Source organism: Drosophila mojavensis, unplaced genomic scaffold, assembly GCF_018153725.1.
Source record: "Drosophila mojavensis isolate 15081-1352.22 unplaced genomic scaffold, ASM1815372v1 contig_80, whole genome shotgun sequence".
Taxonomy (NCBI): Eukaryota; Metazoa; Arthropoda; class Insecta; order Diptera; family Drosophilidae; genus Drosophila; species Drosophila mojavensis.
In genome coordinates this window covers 5,148,768-5,165,988 of record NW_025318906.1, presented here as the reverse complement: position 1 = coordinate 5,165,988, position 17,221 = coordinate 5,148,768, and the positions used below count along the sequence as shown (strand labels likewise).

Here is a 17,221-nt window from a genome sequence, read left to right as displayed (position 1 = left end):
TTACAGGGAAAGCGTGATTTGATATTTTGTTATTCAGACAAAAATTATATATTTTTAATTTGTACTTGATTTTGACATTTTTAACAATGTATTCATTCTATCAGCATTCAATATAGGTATTCTATGTTTAATTGAATGTCATGTAAATGGGTTCAAATGTGTAATCATAGTTTTTGCCCTCGATGAATTCCAGTAAAGGATGTTCACCGATTTTAGAATATATCCAAGGTTTTCTCTATAAATAAATAAATATTAAACAATTAGTATACTAGCTATTCTTATAATAAAAAATACTTACAGTACAAACACAAGTATTTTGGAATAAATTGACCTGCAAAAGCTTTTTACGCTTCTCACCTATTTTAGCTGCGATAAATTGGTAGTTATCAAATGTAAAAACACATTGCTCAAAGCTAACAAACTCGATGTTTGCAATGTTGTGCATAAGATTGTTAAAATATCTCTTTTCTTGAATACAACAGCTTTTAAAAAACAATTGATTTAGATATTCAAAGCAGCTTGGCGAAAAGTAACCCAGGTCTTCCAATAGATAATTATCTGTAACGATTTTTAGTTTATCCACGCGTAGCTTTGATTCAATTACAGTGCACAACGTGTCAGTGGTGTTGCATGTTTCCAATATTTTGAAATGATGCTTTTCAGTTATAGAGCCCAGCTTGCGGCATAGTAAAGGAAGTATGCCCATAAGTCCAGGACCAGAAATGGTCAGCTCGTTAAGGCAATCAAGTGTTTCCAAGTGGTCTTCAAACCACGGCAACTCATCAATTTCCACTTTAATAGACTCGAGATTAGCCAATGAGTCTGCGGGCAGACATATAGGAGTTTTTTCGATAGTCATGCGATCAAAAAGACAAAGCTTGATTTCTTTTAATTTACGTACTTTCATAACGTTTGCTAGATTTTCAACACTGAAGTGCTGGCAATAAGTCAATGTTAGGCGCTCTAATAATGGGAAATCGGTAAAATATCTGCCCGAAAAACTCCCTTGAGGACTAAATTCTTTTAAATTTGGAAACGTCATGATCAATTTTGGTATATCCGAATCGGAGAGCAATCTACTTGGCACAGTTGCAAACCGAAAATCGTAAACTTTTGGAAAAATGAACTCAAGGAGCACCATATATTGCTCCGCAGACATCATTCTCAGATGCATCACTTGGACAGTTTTGGAAATGCTTTGAAAGAAATATCGCAAGTCGTCGATGGAAAATTTTGCTTCGAATAAAGACATCTTGACTTTTTTATACTGTGAGATCCAGACAATCGGCATCAAATTGAAGAAGCGTGGATGCAAATTTAACATGATTTGTTGCGATTTAATATCTAAATAGCTCAGTATGCGAATGAGTACATCATCGGTTAAAGATTCCATTTTTTCTTTTTTCTAAAAATGAAGAGGGAAATTGAAAATTTTAACGAAAAAAGCTACAATTTATATTTTTACTTTTAGCAATAGCAATTTCCTTCCAATTCTCCTTCAGCACCCGTTAGGTGACAGTAATAACTGACAGGACAGCTCGGTTTTGCGTTCGCAACCAACTTCGCGCGACTGATGCTTGCAATCGACCTATTAGAGACGATGAAATCAAACAGCTGACTAAATGACGGTCTGGCAACGCGCACGGTTTTTCAGGTAATCGCGACACAAATATTTTATAAACATGCAGAAATATGATAAAATGGAAAAGATTGGTGAGGGCACTTACGGCACGGTGTTTAAGGGCCGCAATCGGGATACTATGGAAATCGTGGCACTAAAAAGAGTACGCTTAGATGAAGACGACGAGGGAGTGCCTAGTTCCGCGCTGAGAGAAATATGCTTACTGAAGGTTTGTTTTACAACTATTAACAGAGAGAGATCTGCTCTATGTTTTTGCTATATATTCACGTAACGTCACAATCTCACTTAGGAACTGAAACACAAAAATATTGTTCGACTCTGTGATGTGCTGCACTCCGATAAAAAGTTGACATTGGTATTTGAGCACTGCGATCAGGACCTGAAAAAGTACTTTGACAGTTTGAATGGAGAAATCGATATGGCAGTTTGCCGAAGCTTTATGCTGCAACTGTTGCGCGGCTTAGCCTTCTGTCACAGGTGGGTGCCATGCATATGTATATATCACCAGTTATAATTGCCATTTTACTCAATTTCTCCATTTTAGTCACAATGTGCTGCATCGGGATTTGAAACCACAAAATTTGCTCATCAACAAGAACGGAGAACTGAAGCTGGCTGACTTTGGATTGGCACGCGCCTTTGGCATACCTGTGAAGTGCTATTCTGCCGAGGTGGTAACGCTGTGGTATCGTCCACCTGATGTGCTTTTCGGTGCCAAACTCTATACGACGAGCATCGATATGTGGTCAGCAGGTTGTATATTAGCTGAATTAGCTGATGCAGGACGTCCGCTATTTCCTGGTTCCGATGTACTTGATCAATTGCTGAAAATATTCCGGGTGCTTGGCACACCAACTGAGGAATCTTGGCCCGGTGTCACACATCTTTCCGACTATGTTGCGCTTCCATGTAATTTTAGAAAAGCAATCGTAATTTATTACATATGTACTACTAAAACTTGATTTTGTAGCTTTTCCACCAATTACATCGTGGAGCCAACTTGTACCAAGACTGAATGCTAAGGGCCGTGATTTACTTCAAAAACTCCTAGTTTGCCGTCCGAATCAGAGAATTAGTGCGGAAGCCGCAATGCAGCACCCGTTTTTCACAGACACCTCCTCGTCGGGTCATTAATGTGGCAATCAAAGTTCACTTGTAGTTCTTACGACTGTTTCAATAATATATAATATAATATAATATATAAATTGTATGTATATTTTAGGAACGTATCTTTAGTTATACACATTGTTTTTATCCTCAATTCATTACAATTCTATTAACGTAGTTTTTACCAAATGCCATCAGTTGTAATATTTTAAATATACATTAAGTAAATGTAAGAACCAAAAAAATTGCAACTGTACCTAGTTCACTTAATATTTATAGAGTAAATCTTCATAAATATACATACTGAAATTATAAACAAACCAAATGTCTACAAATAACCACAGTGCCTCGCTTAAGGGTTAATTCTAATGGGCACTGCGCAGTGCGCACTCGCGCTCCATTCATTTTGTTTTTTTTTTTTGTTTAGTTGCTTTTTGTGTTCTTGACGGACCGGTCGCGTTTCGCGCTCGTATATCTAAAGTGAAAACCCCGTTTCTATTTATACATATATGCATTAAAGTGCTTTATTTTGATTGCGATACTCTAAATATTTAATTATCAGGGGTACATTTTATGCGGGGTTTATATTTTAAGTACCCACGGGAAATTGCCGACGATCAAAATCAGCAGGAACAGCAATTCTTACACGATATCGAATATTGCAATAATTTGAGTTTTTAAATATGACTTGGGGCTTTGTTACTTGTGGCCCGAATGAGGCGTTAGTTGTGTCAGGTAAATATTTTGCCAAACAAAAGATAGCAAATTGTTTAAATTTGTAAATAAAATGGGCACAGGGCAGCACCCACCAATGACGTCACTGATTATCGATTTTTGTGTACAAGTAAATTGTGACAGACCGAAGCCGTGCGTGCGCACCTAAACGAACGCCGTTACATACATACATATGTGTTTGCATGCATGTGTGTGTGCGCGGTGCGCGCCTGTGTTTTGTATGTATATAGGGTTGCCGGTGTATTTGTTTTGTTTTGAGCAGATTGTAAATATAAAAGTATAATTATTTCGATTGTTAATTTTAATTTTTCCTAGGATGCTGCTATATGAAGCCTTTGTTGGTGCCTGGCGGTCGGGCCTTTGTTTGGCCATCGATTCAACAAGTACAACGGTAATTAAAATGACCTTCAGGCATAATGACACAATATAACGGTATTTAATTTCTTTTGTAGCATTTCGTTGAACACGATGACCCTGCAGGTGGAAAGCCCATGCGTGTACACTAGCCAAGGTGTGCCCATCTCTGTGACAGGGATTGCCCAGGTGAAGGTACAGGGTCAAAACGAGGATATGCTGTTGACTGCCTGCGAGCAGTTTCTAGGCAAATCTGAGGCAGAAATCAATCATATTGCTTTGGTCACACTGGAGGGACATCAACGAGCGATCATGGGCTCCATGACCGTCGAGGAGATCTACAAGGATCGCAAGAAGTTCAGCAAGCAGGTGTTTGAGGTAGCCTCCAGTGATTTGGCCAACATGGGCATCACAGTGGTCTCCTATACCATCAAGGACTTGCGCGACGAGGAGGTGAGTTTTTCCAAAGATTTGGGTGATGGTTGCATTAGATTTCACTCTTTGGGCATGCGTTTGAGATATAATATAAATGTAGGACGCGTCTTTCGTTTCAATTTTTGAGTAACCGAAATATACATATTCATTATTTTTGCATGCGTGTACATATCGACTCATGGTTTAACTAACCAGGGCGACTCCAAGGTGCGTATAGAGTTGTTCCTTCTTGTGGAGTCCCTTTAACTGCGCATTAGAAACCATTTTTAATACGCATCATTTATTTTTCTTTGCAGGGTTATCTGAAATCTTTGGGCATGGCTCGCACTGCTGAGGTAAAGCGCGACGCCCGCATTGGCGAAGCAGAAGCTCGTGCTGAGGCGCACATCAAGGAGGCTATTGCTGAGGAGCAGCGTATGGCTGCTCGTTTCCTTAACGACACCGACATTGCCAAAGCACAGCGCGACTTTGAACTGAAGCGTGCTGCCTACGATCTTGAAGTGCAGACAAAGAAGGCCGAAGCTGATATGGCCTATGAGCTGCAGGCGGCTAAGACCAAGCAGCGCATTAAGGAGGAGCAAATGCAAGTGAAGGTCATTGAGCGCACCCAGGAGATTGCTGTGCAGGAGCAGGAGATTATGCGACGTGAGAAAGAGCTGGATGCCACTGTTCGCTGTCCAGCAGAAGCTGAGAAATATCGTTTGGAAAAACTTGCTGAGGCCAACAAACTCCGTGTTGTTATGGAGGCCGAAGCTGAGGCTGAATCGGTAAGTTTGCCAAGTCCCTAAATAGCCTAATAAAGCATTACGAAACTTAACTTTTTGCTATTATAGATCAAAATACGTGGCGAAGCTGAAGCATTTGCTATTGCAGCTAAGGCTAAAGCAGAAGCAGAGCAAATGGCACAGAAGGCAGATGCTTGGCGTGAATACCGCGAGGCCGCCATGGTGGAAATGTTGCTGGATACGCTGCCAAAGGTGCGATGCGATTTCAAGACACTTTTAACACGGTTTATAAAATACGTTTCTGTCTTGCTTGCAGGTGGCCGCCGAGGTAGCTGCGCCTCTGTCGCAGGCCAGAAAGATTACCATGGTTTCTAGCGGCCAGGGCGAGATTGGAGCCGCCAAGCTGACCGGCGAGGTTTTGCAGATTGTCAACAAAGTGCCGGAGCTGGTGAAGAACATAACTGGCGTGGATATTGCCAGGGTACGTTCAAATTCAGAGTTTATCTAAGGGCCGAAACTATCATCAGAGAATACAGCAAAGAAACACACAAAAAGTAAAACAAATGGCAATCAAAAGACTTGGTAGAGAAATGTAGCAACATTATATGAAGTTCTATGATTACATATGTTTCTTCTGCATATATGTACATATATATAGCATATATATCTTTGCTTTTTTGTTTCTGATTCGATTTCTACATATATGATTTGGCTTTAATTTGATTTATCTCTTTTTATTCTTCGTTTCAGTCTGTGCATGCTGGCTAAATGTCCGATATCGAACAATACTCCACAAATACCACACCAAAAACGAAATACAAATTAAACAATATTTCAAAACCAATTGAAAAAATTATGCAAAACTATTTAAAAGAAAAAAACGCATTTAAACGTTTCCGTTCTAAAAAATGTTGCATAACAGTGTAATTTTGCACAAAATGTCAAATGACAAGAGCATATTTTGTATTCAATATTAATATAAGAATTATAAATGTATATGTATTTATATATGTCTTTATACAAGCGTTCTACAGAACATGGAATAAACAAATTTCCTTAAATAAACATATTGTTTTCCATTTGAGACCCCTGCGGTCAAAAGCCGTTAAATTAGCTTACATCAAAGTGGCAACTTTGTTGGCATAGCTGGGTTGCATTCGTTTAAATATCGATATTTAGTTCTTTTACAAAGTACCAACCCTAATTATCACACAACTCAGCACTTTTCATCTACCAAACTGCCAACTCGTTGGCATCAGTCAAGTTGGCAGCCCATGCGAACATTTAGCTAAATCATTTGTGATTTTTGTACAAAAGTTGTGCTCGATTTTAAAAGGCATATAATAAAAATTTAACGCGCCAATTTGTATATTTAAGTTCTAAAGTTTCATCACAAATCATATACTATGGCTGATTCCAAGGGGTAAGTGTATATGTAACAAAAAACAGCGGCAAACTAATGCCGACTCTTAGCTTCAATTTCGCGCAGTCATTGGCCCTATGAGAAAAAAACCAATGGCCACATAGGGAAATGAAATGGAAACTAAATTGTGAAATTTGATTATGATATGATAATTCACTTAAATTGAGGTTATATTTCGAATAGTTTTAAGTTATGAAGTTAAATGTATTCTAAAACTCCATGATTGCGAAATTAGGCCAAGACGCAGAAATTCGCCATTTGCCGTCGTTGTTGTTGTAGCCCTTTTCCGATTTCTTTGTCGAGGGATATTTGGGGAAATTCGTTGTTATTCAAACGGTATCCAAGTGTGCCTTGCGATTCACAGTCTTAGTTTGTTGTTAACGACAACGTTGCAAGCCGTTTCCTGTATATTGCTTGTTGTTGTTGTCTTTTTTTTTTTTTTCTTGAAAATCTAATTTGAAATTGAAAAGAGTAAGCGCGGATTAATTATAACAAGAAAAGAAGAAGAAGAATGTCTAGCGGCAACGATGAAAATAAAGCCGGGGGCAGCTCGAGACGTTCGCCCGTAGACACCGGCGACAACAACAGCAACAAAAATAACATGAACAATTATAATGTAGACAATAGCCAGAACATGGATGTCGATATAAGCGACATGGTGCGCAATTATCGCAGCGAACAGGACGATGAGCTTACAAAAAAAGAGACTTGCGATTTGTCGAAACCACAGTTCTCCAGCGAAAAACGGTGCGCAACTAGGGAGAGGGTGTCTGCTGCTTGTTTTCTTGTTTTGCATTTCATTGATTGATTGCTTGATTTAATTTTGTTTTTTGTGTCCCATGCAGTGAAGACCTGGCCACCGCGATTTTGAAGCGCAAAGATCGTCCTAATCGTCTGATCGTTGAGGAGGCGCAAAATGATGATAATTCCGTAGTGTCGCTATCGCAGGTAAGCATTTGAGTCAATCTTGTAGGGCCACGTCAGCATAAACATATCCGCTTGTATTTAGGCGAAAATGGATGAGCTACAGCTCTTCCGTGGCGACACTGTCATTCTGAAGGGCAAACGCCGTAAAGAGACTGTTTGCATTGTGCTGTCGGATGATACCTGCCCGGATGAGAAGATACGCATGAATCGTGTTGTTCGCAACAATCTGTGCGTACATCTGTCGGATGTGGTGTCCGTTCAATCCTGTCCGGACGTCAAGTATGGCAAACGCGTACGCATTTTGCCCATTGATGATACTACTGAGGGTGTTACTGGCAATCTCTTTGAGATCTATTTGAAGCCCTATTTCCTGGAGGCCTATCGTCCAATTCATATGGGTGACAATTTCATTGTGCGCGCCGCCATGCGGCCTATCGAGTTCAAAGTGGTGCTTACCGATCCGGAACCCTATTGCATTGTGGCACCCGAAACGGTCATCTTCTGCGATGGCGAACCGATCAAGCGTGAGGTAAGCGCATCGCTAGATAAGAGCACAGTGGGCGGCTAGATCTGCCAGATCTTTCAAAACCTATATATTTTTTCTTTATCACAATTGATTCTGGCATTTGAATTCCTTGTGCCCGCTGTGCTGCGCTTAAGTTTCTATATATATATTCCATATCTCAACGCCTATAATTTTGCTTTAGGAGGAGGAAGAGTCTTTGAATGCTGTGGGCTATGATGACATTGGTGGTTGTCGCAAGCAACTTGCTCAAATCAAGGAGATGGTTGAGCTGCCTTTGCGGCATCCGTCGCTATTCAAGGCAATTGGTGTGAAGCCGCCGCGTGGTATTCTCATGTACGGTCCACCCGGTACTGGTAAGACGCTAATTGCACGCGCTGTTGCCAATGAGACTGGCGCGTTCTTCTTTTTGATCAACGGACCGGAGATCATGTCTAAGCTGGCCGGTGAATCCGAGTCGAATCTGCGTAAGGCATTCGAGGAGGCCGAAAAGAATTCGCCAGCTATCATATTCATTGATGAAATCGACGCAATTGCGCCTAAGCGTGACAAGACCCACGGCGAGGTGGAGCGTCGTATTGTCTCGCAGCTGTTGACACTGATGGACGGCATGAAGAAGAGCTCCCATTTGATTGTCATGGCAGCTACCAATCGCCCCAATTCCATTGATCCAGCGCTGCGTCGCTTTGGTCGTTTCGATCGTGAGATCGATATTGGCATTCCCGATGCCACCGGTCGTCTGGAGGTGTTGCGGATACATACCAAGAACATGAAGTTGCACGAGGATGTTGACCTCGAGCAAATTGCCGCCGAGACTCATGGTCATGTGGGTGCCGATTTGGCTTCGCTTTGCTCTGAGGCAGCTCTTCAACAAATCCGTGAGAAGATGGATCTGATTGATCTGGAGGATGATAAGATTGATGCCGAAGTGCTGGCTTCGCTGGCTGTGACCATGGAGAACTTCCGCTATGCGATGACCAAGTCCAGCCCATCGGCGTTGCGTGAAACGGTTGTGGAGGTGCCCAACACCACCTGGACGGATATTGGCGGCTTGGAGAATGTGAAGAAGGAGCTCCAGGAGCTCGTTCAGTATCCAGTCGAGCATCCCGACAAGTTCCTTAAGTTTGGCATGCAGCCCAGCCGTGGCGTTCTCTTCTACGGACCACCTGGCTGTGGTAAGACTCTTCTGGCCAAGGCTATTGCTAACGAGTGCCAGGCGAACTTTATTTCGGTCAAGGGACCCGAATTGTTGACTATGTGGTTCGGTGAATCTGAGGCCAATGTGCGTGACATTTTCGACAAGGCTCGCTCTGCTGCACCATGTGTGCTCTTCTTCGATGAGTTGGACTCGATTGCCAAGGCACGTGGTGGTAATGTCGGCGATGCTGGTGGTGCTGCCGATCGTGTGATCAATCAGATTCTAACCGAAATGGACGGCATGGGAGCCAAGAAGAATGTGTTCATTATTGGTGCCACCAATCGGCCAGACATTATCGATCCGGCTATCTTGCGTCCGGGTCGCTTGGATCAATTGATCTATATTCCATTGCCCGACGACAAGTCTCGCGAGGCTATATTGAAGGCCAATTTGCGCAAATCGCCGTTGGCTAAAGAAGTGGACTTGACGTATATTGCCAAGGTGACACAGGGCTTCTCGGGTGCCGATTTGACCGAGATTTGCCAGCGTGCTTGCAAGCTGGCCATTCGCCAGGCTATCGAGGCTGAGATACGCCGCGAAAAGGATCGTGCCGAGAACCAGAACTCTGCAATGGATGTGAGTTGAAGTCAAAGAAATCATTGCAAATATTTGTATTTATAATTATAATTTCACAGATGGACGAGGATGATCCAGTGCCGGAGATAACACGCGCTCATTTTGAGGAGGCAATGAAGTTTGCCCGTCGCTCCGTTTCGGACAATGACATACGCAAATACGAGATGTTTGCTCAGACTTTACAACAGTCGCGCGGCTTTGGCCAGAACTTCAGGTACATGCCAGTAATTACCTCATATTATTGGTTATTTAATATCGCTTCATTTTGGTTATTTGCAGATTCCCCGGTAACGCCGGCAACACCTCAGGGTCTGGCACCAATATGCCAGTTAACTCGCCGGGCGACAATGGCGATGATGATCTTTACAGTTAGATTATTAGTTTTAATCAAGACAACAAGAAACACAATTTTTTAAATGAATTTTTCCTCCTACAAATGAACAACAAAAAACGAAACTAACAAAACCCAAGCAACAAAACAATTTTAAATCAACATTCGGCTCCTGGAGGCAGAAGAGGCCAGCAGCAGCATCTGCATAAGCATCACCATCAGCAATAGCAACACTAATAACAAGAGGAGCACATGCATAAGACAGCAACAACATCCATAGCAACAGTAACAACTACAACTACAAAAGAATCAGCATATAATGATAAAAATTTGAAAATCTTGATACCATTTACTGGGATCAGATTGAATTTTTTGTAATTGGCGCATAAATCCATGAAAAGATTAGCCTCACTTATCATTCGTGCACTGTCGGTGTTAGCTGAGCGACCGATATCGAAGTTCTATATACATTATAATGATAATAAACAATACACATATACACATACATATAATGATAAATACATACATATATTAAACATCGTAAAATTATAAGTGTATTTGGAGCTACGTTTTTAAGTGAATAAAAATTATAAAGTCGGAGCATTTACCATTTGCTAAAATATGGGGGCAGAAGCTGCCAACGATTTCCAATTGGAAATTTACTTCTGAATAAGAGTAATAGTATTTAGGATCTTAACTGATAAATAATCTGTGTAGAAAGGAGTCTGGGTCAAATGATGTCAAATAAGCTCATTTGTCGAATATCTTGGGAGAGTTTATAAATGGAATTGAATTAAAAAAACTGTCAATGTATGGTTGACTACTAAATCCCCTGTAAAAGAAATACTAGAGGCATATAGCTAGCGAATTCAATTTGGTGTAAATTAGGAATGAAGCTGTATTAGTTTTATATATGGGTCTGTCTACAGGAATACCCTGTAATCTATTTCTGAACACCATGCAAGAGGTTGCCTTTACCCTTCATACATCAACAAAAAATTAAAAAATAAACTCGAATTTTGTGTTTTATCGCTTTATTAAACTTGTATTCATTTCGTCATGATTTGCCTCTGCACACACGGTTGTTTTGTGGCACATAACGTGATATCTGAGGAATAGTTTCACAATCCTATAACTTAGTATGCTATATACGATATATCCATGCCAATTGTTGCTGCTCTTAAATGACACAAAAATTCAAATTTTGGCGTTTGGTTAAATTAAAAGCAAACAAATTCATATTCATTTGGTTTTTCTCTCGATTTTTAGTTTTGTTTCTAGTTTTTTGTTTGTTTGCAGCTTCTGTGTGGCGCTTCAATTGATTAAATTTAATTTATAAACGCCTATTGCAAATTTCCAATCAAATTTTCATATGAATTTTTCTCTTTTTGTTTTTCTTAAATTTGTTTGTTTTTCTTCTTTTTTTTTTTTTTTTGGTTTTGTTTTTTTGTTGGTTTTTGCAGTGTCTACACTTTAAATATGCTCATTAAATACATACATACATATTGTTTTTTTTTTGTTTGATTTTTTTTTTTTTTTGTTACACATACATAATTAAATACGCTTTATGCAATAATTACAACACAACAATTAAAATACAAATAGTTTTTAATTATTTATTTTTATTTTTATTTTAGCGCGTTCTGTGAAAATTCTTTGAGCTTTGCTTAACGTTTTGTTGTGTGAGTGTGTGTAAGTGTGCGTGTGTGTGCGTATTTGTGTTTATGCGTGTTATGTTGTCTATATGGAAGAAAATGTCCAGCATTTTCAGCTTTTCTTATATAATTAGTTTCTATTATGTGTTTTTGCTTTTGCTTTTCTTTTTTGATATAATTATTAAATATGCTTTTGTTTTCAAGAATTTGTTGCTTTTAAAGTCTTGAACATAGACTAGACACCAATTATGTAGGATTAAACATATTTTTTGTTGATTTTCTTTTTGCTTTCATTTCATTCTTTATTTTTACTTTTTTTTGTTTCTGTTTTACTTTTATGTCACATTTAACAAGTTTTTATTTTTTTCTTTTTAAATTTATGATATTTGCATTCATATATTTTTAGGTTTTCTTTAGATATTTATGGTTTTTATTTGTGAACACCTTGTCGACTGTTGGTATGCCAGTTAAATTGTTTATAATATGCTTTTACATAACTACAAAGTACATTAGTAATTTGTTATTTGATTAACGGTCTAGGATTTGTTTTAGTCACGCATTTTATAAACAATAAAGTAAACATTATAAAGTACTGGAGTTTTGGGTCTACCAAATATATATATATATATATATATATAGTATATATATTAAGCTCATTCGGTGTATAGATATACATATATATACATATACATGTGTATTTTTGTGGTTAGAGTAGAGTTTAGAATAGGGTAGGGTTTGTGTATTTGGGATAGTTAACAAATTAATAATAGAAAATAAAAATAAAAACTCTACTAAGTACACATCTAGGCCTTGTTTTTTTTTTTTTATATTGCTTTGCTTCGCTCTATCTACGATACTCTATAAGAAGTACACTCCTCTCTAGCCCAACAAAAGAAAAGAAAAGATTTATTTATAAATGTGCTGAGCAGATCTGCAAAATATGTACTTATGCTCCGCTAGATATATATATATATATCGAATTTTTATTTTCTTTCTAAGTTTTGATCCCATGCAACATAGATTGATTGTGCCTTTAGCCTTTTGTAGAGCCAATTGAAATTGAGAAATGATTTGTAGATAATTTGGAAATTCTTTTTGCTTATATTGAGATCGTATTTCGATTCGCTATACCTTTTCAGAGCTTTCAATTCTTAGGTGGAAGACCAAAAACAAAGCTTCGTTAATCTTTTTTTTTTTTACATTTTTGTAGTAAAGAATTTTGGGGATTACGATTTTCGCGTGTCTCAATTATATATATGTATATATATAGACTAGTACAATGATTCCCTTCTTTCTTTTTGTTTTACTTTATTTTATAAATAAATTAGATGTGTCTGGGGTTCTTTGTTTTGTTACTTTATGTATATATATATATATATATATAAGTATTTAAATTTGTATTTTGTAGATATAAACTTTTTTGCATGATGTGTTTCCTTTGATATATATATATGTAAGTTGCAAAGTTTTATGATTTTCTATTAACTTATTTTAAAATAAGGGACTTTGCATAGTTTTCTTTTTGTTTTTCTTCTGCTATATATTGTGCTAAATTATGCGTAAATCAAGCAATAACAAATTAGTATAATAATAATAATAATAATAATAATAATAATAATAGTTTAAAATTAAGAAAAAAACAAGACTATTAACTATGCACTCTTAACACGTCCTTAATTTGAGCTAAGGACACACAAAGTAGGCAAAAATTTCCTTTCGATTTTAGTTGCTTTGTTTTATCCAATTAAATATATTAAATTACAATTGCTAATACATACATACAATAGTTGTGTGTGTGTGTGTGTTTGTGTTTTTGAGTGCTCAACTCATTATGATTATCATTATCATTAGCGTATTATCATTATCATTGTTTTTCGTATTTCATTAACCAGCCTCAGCTTAAATTATAATTAAATCAATTTAAATCCTTTTTCTTTAACTTTTATATTTATATATAGGGTCCAATGTGTGTGTGTGTGTGTGTTTGGTTTGCGCTTGTATTGGTAATTGATTTTGTTGTAGTTGTTGCTGTTGTGTGCATGCCTTCGTTTAGTTTTGTGCAGAGTCCTTTTAAAAAAACCCATTAGCCTGGTAGCTGTTGTTGTTATTGTTGTTGTTCTGTGGTTGTTGTTTGTTGTTTCAGACTTTTTATCGTGTATCGGTGATATTATTTTTGCTGCCGAATATTTTAACCAGCTGCGATTCATAGTCATCAATGTTGCGCTTCATAATATCCATGCAGGGACCGAGCAGACGCTCAAATGCTCTCACATCGAGGACTGTTTGAAGAAAATCGAATATAAATAAGTAAATATTATTAATATATACGAAATGTTCGATAGACAGAAGATTCACACAAATAAATAAAACATGCTTTCTTTCCTTTTTTTTATTATTATTATAAATTAATAAATTATATTAGTATACGAGACAGAAAATTATGCCGGCATGCCCCGAGATCAAAGACCGCAGTTGACCCACAGGAATCCACACTGCCCTCTATATGTATGTGCATACCCAACCACAGGCGCCTCAACTCGTAAATATTATATAGAGCTGCGCTTACCAATCACAATTGAAATCTTTTATTTATATATGCATATATATGTATATATTTGTATACGGGAATATACTTTTGCTTGTCTGTGTCGGCAGCAGACTTTTTAGGCTGTGGGGTAGGCAAACGTTGCGTATACTTCATGTTTTGTATGCCTTTTTCTAGCTATGTGTGTGCCTGTGTGTACGAGGGTGTGTGTGGGTATGTGTGTGTGCAACAAAAATAAAATAATACCAATCGACTGCATATAAATTGAAATTTGCTCGGAAACTGTAAAATTTTTAATGACAGCTCGTCCACACTCGTCTTTTCATTTCTTTCGTTACACAAGAAATTTTCTTTTTTTTTTTCGGGCTTACGAACCTACAAACACAGTTATAATATTAATATTATTTAAAACAAAAACAAAGAAGCATTATGACTGAGCTTGTGCGGCATATTTCACAGATTTGTATTGCGGCGCGCCATTTCGGTGAACATCTGTTCGTACATCAGAATATTGCGCTTGAGCACGTCGGTGAGGAAGCCCAGGATACGCTCAAAGGCATCTGTGTCCAGGACTGGGACGGAATGGAGTTATAATTAAAACTTAAGCATAAGCTACGATATAACAACAAGGGAGAAGGGGGGTGAGTCAAACAGGTGCAACACGTTTTTGTGTGTGTGTCCTAAAAGGGATTCTATAAAATGCTATTGCTTTTAGTGTGAAGTAAGGCAAGATTCTTCTAGGTGATGCTTGGGAAGTGTAAAAGGAGTTTACCTTAAGTTTATTTCTGATTCAATTTCGATTCTTCTTAGTACTTAAACCTGTGTACCTTTATTTATCGTTCGTTTATCGTTCCTCTGTTATTTCGTAGCTCCCGTCCGGCTATATATTTCTTCTCTAACTTTCTCCTCTAGCACTTGTGTCTAGTTCAGTTCTCTAATTCTCCCGGCTTTCTATACCTTCTCTAGCTATATTTTCCTCTCTATGTATTTCTCTCATTTTTGCTCCTTTTCTCTCTTTCTTAAACTCGCACTGTCTTCTTTCTTCACCTTTCCTTACTGCAGCTTCCTCATTAACCTCATTCAATTTTGTTATCTAACTTATCGCCTCTCTATGCGATTTTCACATATGCATTAAGGCTTACAACTAGATTTAACAGTGTTCTTATATACATGTAATATATATATATATATGTTGTATATGTATTTGTATATGTATATAGTATTAAGTGATTTAACAAAAGTGCGAGTGCTAAACAAGTGTGTGCACACACAGGTATTGCATGGCATGTTTTGGTATACATCACCCCTCTTCCCCTCTTGGTAGCAACTGGATAATAACTAATGCCCAATTAGATGGACTGCAGGCTGTCAAAGTAGGCGCGCAGATCGAGCTCCAGATAGCGATAGTCGCATATGCCGCGCTGCAGTAGGTTAATGCAGCGTCCCAGCAGTCGCTCAAAGCAAACAACATCCAAAACTACACACACAGAATTACACACACATTACGCACAACACGACAGAACACAAAACATAACATAAAACACAACACAAGTGCACAAATGAGCGCCAGGATAAGTGCATAAACAAATAAACGGAAAATAAAAACAAAAATAAGAAGCATTAAATAGCTGGCTGGAAGCGAGGCGCTAAATGGATTGCCCGTTAGGCTATAGGCGGGACTTACATGCGAGCTTTACAGTGCCGCCCGTGGCGTAAACGGAAGCAGCCCTTGGCCGATGTGTCACCAGGGCCAGTTCACCAAAGTATTGACCCTTGCCCAGCTGGGATATCTCGATTTCGGAATCATCCTGATCCATGCGCACCGATACAGTGCCCTCCTCGATGAAGTACATGCCATCAGCAGCATCACCTGGGCAATACAACAATAAAACAACTAATTAGTCATCAGCAAGTGAATTACGAGTAATCTATTATTGAACATTATATAATCTAAAAGTTAGTTTTTTGTCATTAAGAATTAGCTTTTAGTTATTACTCATCAGATTATAGATTGTAGTAAGAAATCAAAATTTAGTAGTTAAAGTTTAGTAGTTAGTACTAGATATTGATCATTAGTTAGTAATAAGTAATAAATACTAATCAGTTAGCACTTATTACTTATTAATTATTAGTTATTAGCTATTAGTTGATAATTATTAATTATTAGTTAGTTATTAATTATTATCATTAATTGTTTCTATTAATCGTCAACTTGCTTATTTTTTCAGAAATCGTGACTTAATTAGCCAGATTCAATCTTACCCTGCTTGATGATACGTTCGCCATCCTCGTAGGTCTTGGTGACCAAAGCATCGGCTAGATTCATACGCTCGTAGTTCTAAAACGATAAAGGGAAGGTGTACGTTTAGTATTTTCTATATTATCACATTTTAGTATATTTCTCTTTGATCTATTCTCACCTGCAGCGCCTTTAACATGGGCACACTGTTTAGCAGCTCCTCGTACATTTTTCGCTTCTTGAACGCCGACTTGAGCAATATGCGCCGGAATGTCTGACGATCCATGGCCCAGAGTAGCCCAACTGTTTCAGCCTGTACGGTAGCCGCTCTATAAAAATGATTAGTTTGAAAAAATTAAATTAAATATTCTAAATTTTAAATTATCTTATCTATGTTAAAATTGAAGTAGACATATGAAAAAGCTTTAAACTACAAGGCGCCCAGAAATAAGTAGAGCGAGTAGAGCAAAATGTCAGTGACCGTCTCTAGGCCGTATAATGTGCTGCTTGAGCTTGCTAAAAATACCACTCAAATGAATCTTTTGTTTAACATTTCGAATGCGCTTAACATTGGCTCAACTGTTATTTAACATTGCCTGGCTTCGAAGAATATATTGTTGCATAGCTACAAGGAGCAACAGCTGCAAACAAACCGTTTTTATACGAGATTTACCAACTCGCAGAACTAATGCCATATCTCTAGAATATGGAAACCATTGTAAACCAACTTTAAATGAAGCATTGATGTATTGCTCGTTAAAATAAACTTGTTATGATTGAAATTTTCCATCAATTCTTCCATAGAA

At 37.9% G+C, this 17,221-nt stretch overlaps 5 protein-coding genes across 12 annotated transcripts in view; 3 read left to right on the top strand and 2 right to left on the bottom strand.

The window, feature by feature from the left end:
- Window positions 1-24: 24 nt before the first annotated feature.
- LOC6578799 lies at window positions 25-1,819 on the bottom strand. 2 transcript variants are annotated; one of them, XM_002004669.4, is made up of 4 exons: window positions 1,728-1,819; window positions 1,466-1,588; window positions 299-1,405; window positions 25-235 (listed from the first exon to the last, which is right to left on the bottom strand). In XM_002004669.4, the coding sequence occupies exons 3-4, from the start codon at window positions 1,391-1,393 to the stop codon at window positions 128-130; spliced, it is 1,203 nt and encodes a 400-aa protein (XP_002004705.2). In that variant the 5' UTR covers window positions 1,394-1,405; window positions 1,466-1,588; window positions 1,728-1,819; the 3' UTR covers window positions 25-127. The 2 variants fall into 2 exon arrangements, with proteins under 2 accessions (XP_002004705.2, XP_032586148.1); XM_032730257.2 differs by lacking the exon at window positions 1,466-1,588 and having other exon boundaries at window positions 1,728-1,805.
- Window positions 1,606-2,856, top strand: LOC6578798 (cyclin-dependent kinase 5 homolog). Its single transcript, XM_002004668.4, has 4 exons — window positions 1,606-1,850; window positions 1,932-2,119; window positions 2,187-2,551; window positions 2,613-2,856. Exons 1-4 carry the CDS (start codon window positions 1,683-1,685, stop codon window positions 2,774-2,776), a joined length of 885 nt encoding a protein of 294 aa, XP_002004704.1. The 5' UTR covers window positions 1,606-1,682; the 3' UTR covers window positions 2,777-2,856.
- A 315-nt stretch (window positions 2,857-3,171) lies between these two features.
- On the top strand, window positions 3,172-6,063 carry LOC6578797 (flotillin-1). 2 transcript variants are annotated; one of them, XM_002004667.4, is made up of 8 exons: window positions 3,172-3,484; window positions 3,800-3,875; window positions 3,937-4,291; window positions 4,469-4,480; window positions 4,570-5,040; window positions 5,107-5,250; window positions 5,315-5,479; window positions 5,749-6,063. In XM_002004667.4, the coding sequence occupies exons 1-8, from the start codon at window positions 3,433-3,435 to the stop codon at window positions 5,764-5,766; spliced, it is 1,293 nt and encodes a 430-aa protein (XP_002004703.1). In that variant the 5' UTR covers window positions 3,172-3,432; the 3' UTR covers window positions 5,767-6,063. The 2 variants fall into 2 exon arrangements, with proteins under 2 accessions (XP_002004703.1, XP_015018816.1); XM_015163330.3 differs by lacking the exon at window positions 4,469-4,480.
- Window positions 6,064-6,239: 176 nt separating this feature from the next.
- Window positions 6,240-10,576, top strand: LOC6578796 (transitional endoplasmic reticulum ATPase TER94). Of its 2 annotated transcripts, none has more exons than XM_002004666.4 (6): window positions 6,240-6,421; window positions 7,267-7,369; window positions 7,431-7,877; window positions 8,056-9,645; window positions 9,705-9,859; window positions 9,925-10,576. In XM_002004666.4, the coding sequence occupies exons 1-6, from the start codon at window positions 6,405-6,407 to the stop codon at window positions 10,016-10,018; spliced, it is 2,406 nt and encodes an 801-aa protein (XP_002004702.1). In that variant the 5' UTR covers window positions 6,240-6,404; the 3' UTR covers window positions 10,019-10,576. The 2 variants fall into 2 exon arrangements, with proteins under 2 accessions (XP_002004702.1, XP_015018815.1); XM_015163329.3 differs by lacking the exon at window positions 6,240-6,421 and adding an exon at window positions 6,925-7,168.
- A 2,569-nt stretch (window positions 10,577-13,145) lies between these two features.
- The window catches only part of LOC6578795 (cAMP-dependent protein kinase type II regulatory subunit), a 42,153-nt gene continuing 38,077 nt past the window's right edge, over window positions 13,146-17,221 (bottom strand). For 3 of the 5 annotated variants that reach the window (XM_015163327.3, XM_044010961.1, XM_015163328.3), the window contains 4 exons: window positions 16,597-16,744; window positions 16,439-16,514; window positions 15,861-16,046; window positions 13,146-13,910 (listed from right to left, as the gene is read on the bottom strand). In XM_015163327.3, the coding sequence (XP_015018813.1) occupies window positions 13,780-13,910; window positions 15,861-16,046; window positions 16,439-16,514; window positions 16,597-16,744 (541 nt within the window). In that variant the 3' untranslated portion in view covers window positions 13,146-13,779. Of the gene's footprint in view, window positions 13,911-14,546; window positions 14,749-15,426; window positions 15,654-15,860; window positions 16,047-16,438; window positions 16,515-16,596; window positions 16,745-17,221 lie in introns of those variants that run through there. The other 2 variants (XM_015163326.3, XM_044010962.1) reach the window with 2 other exon arrangements.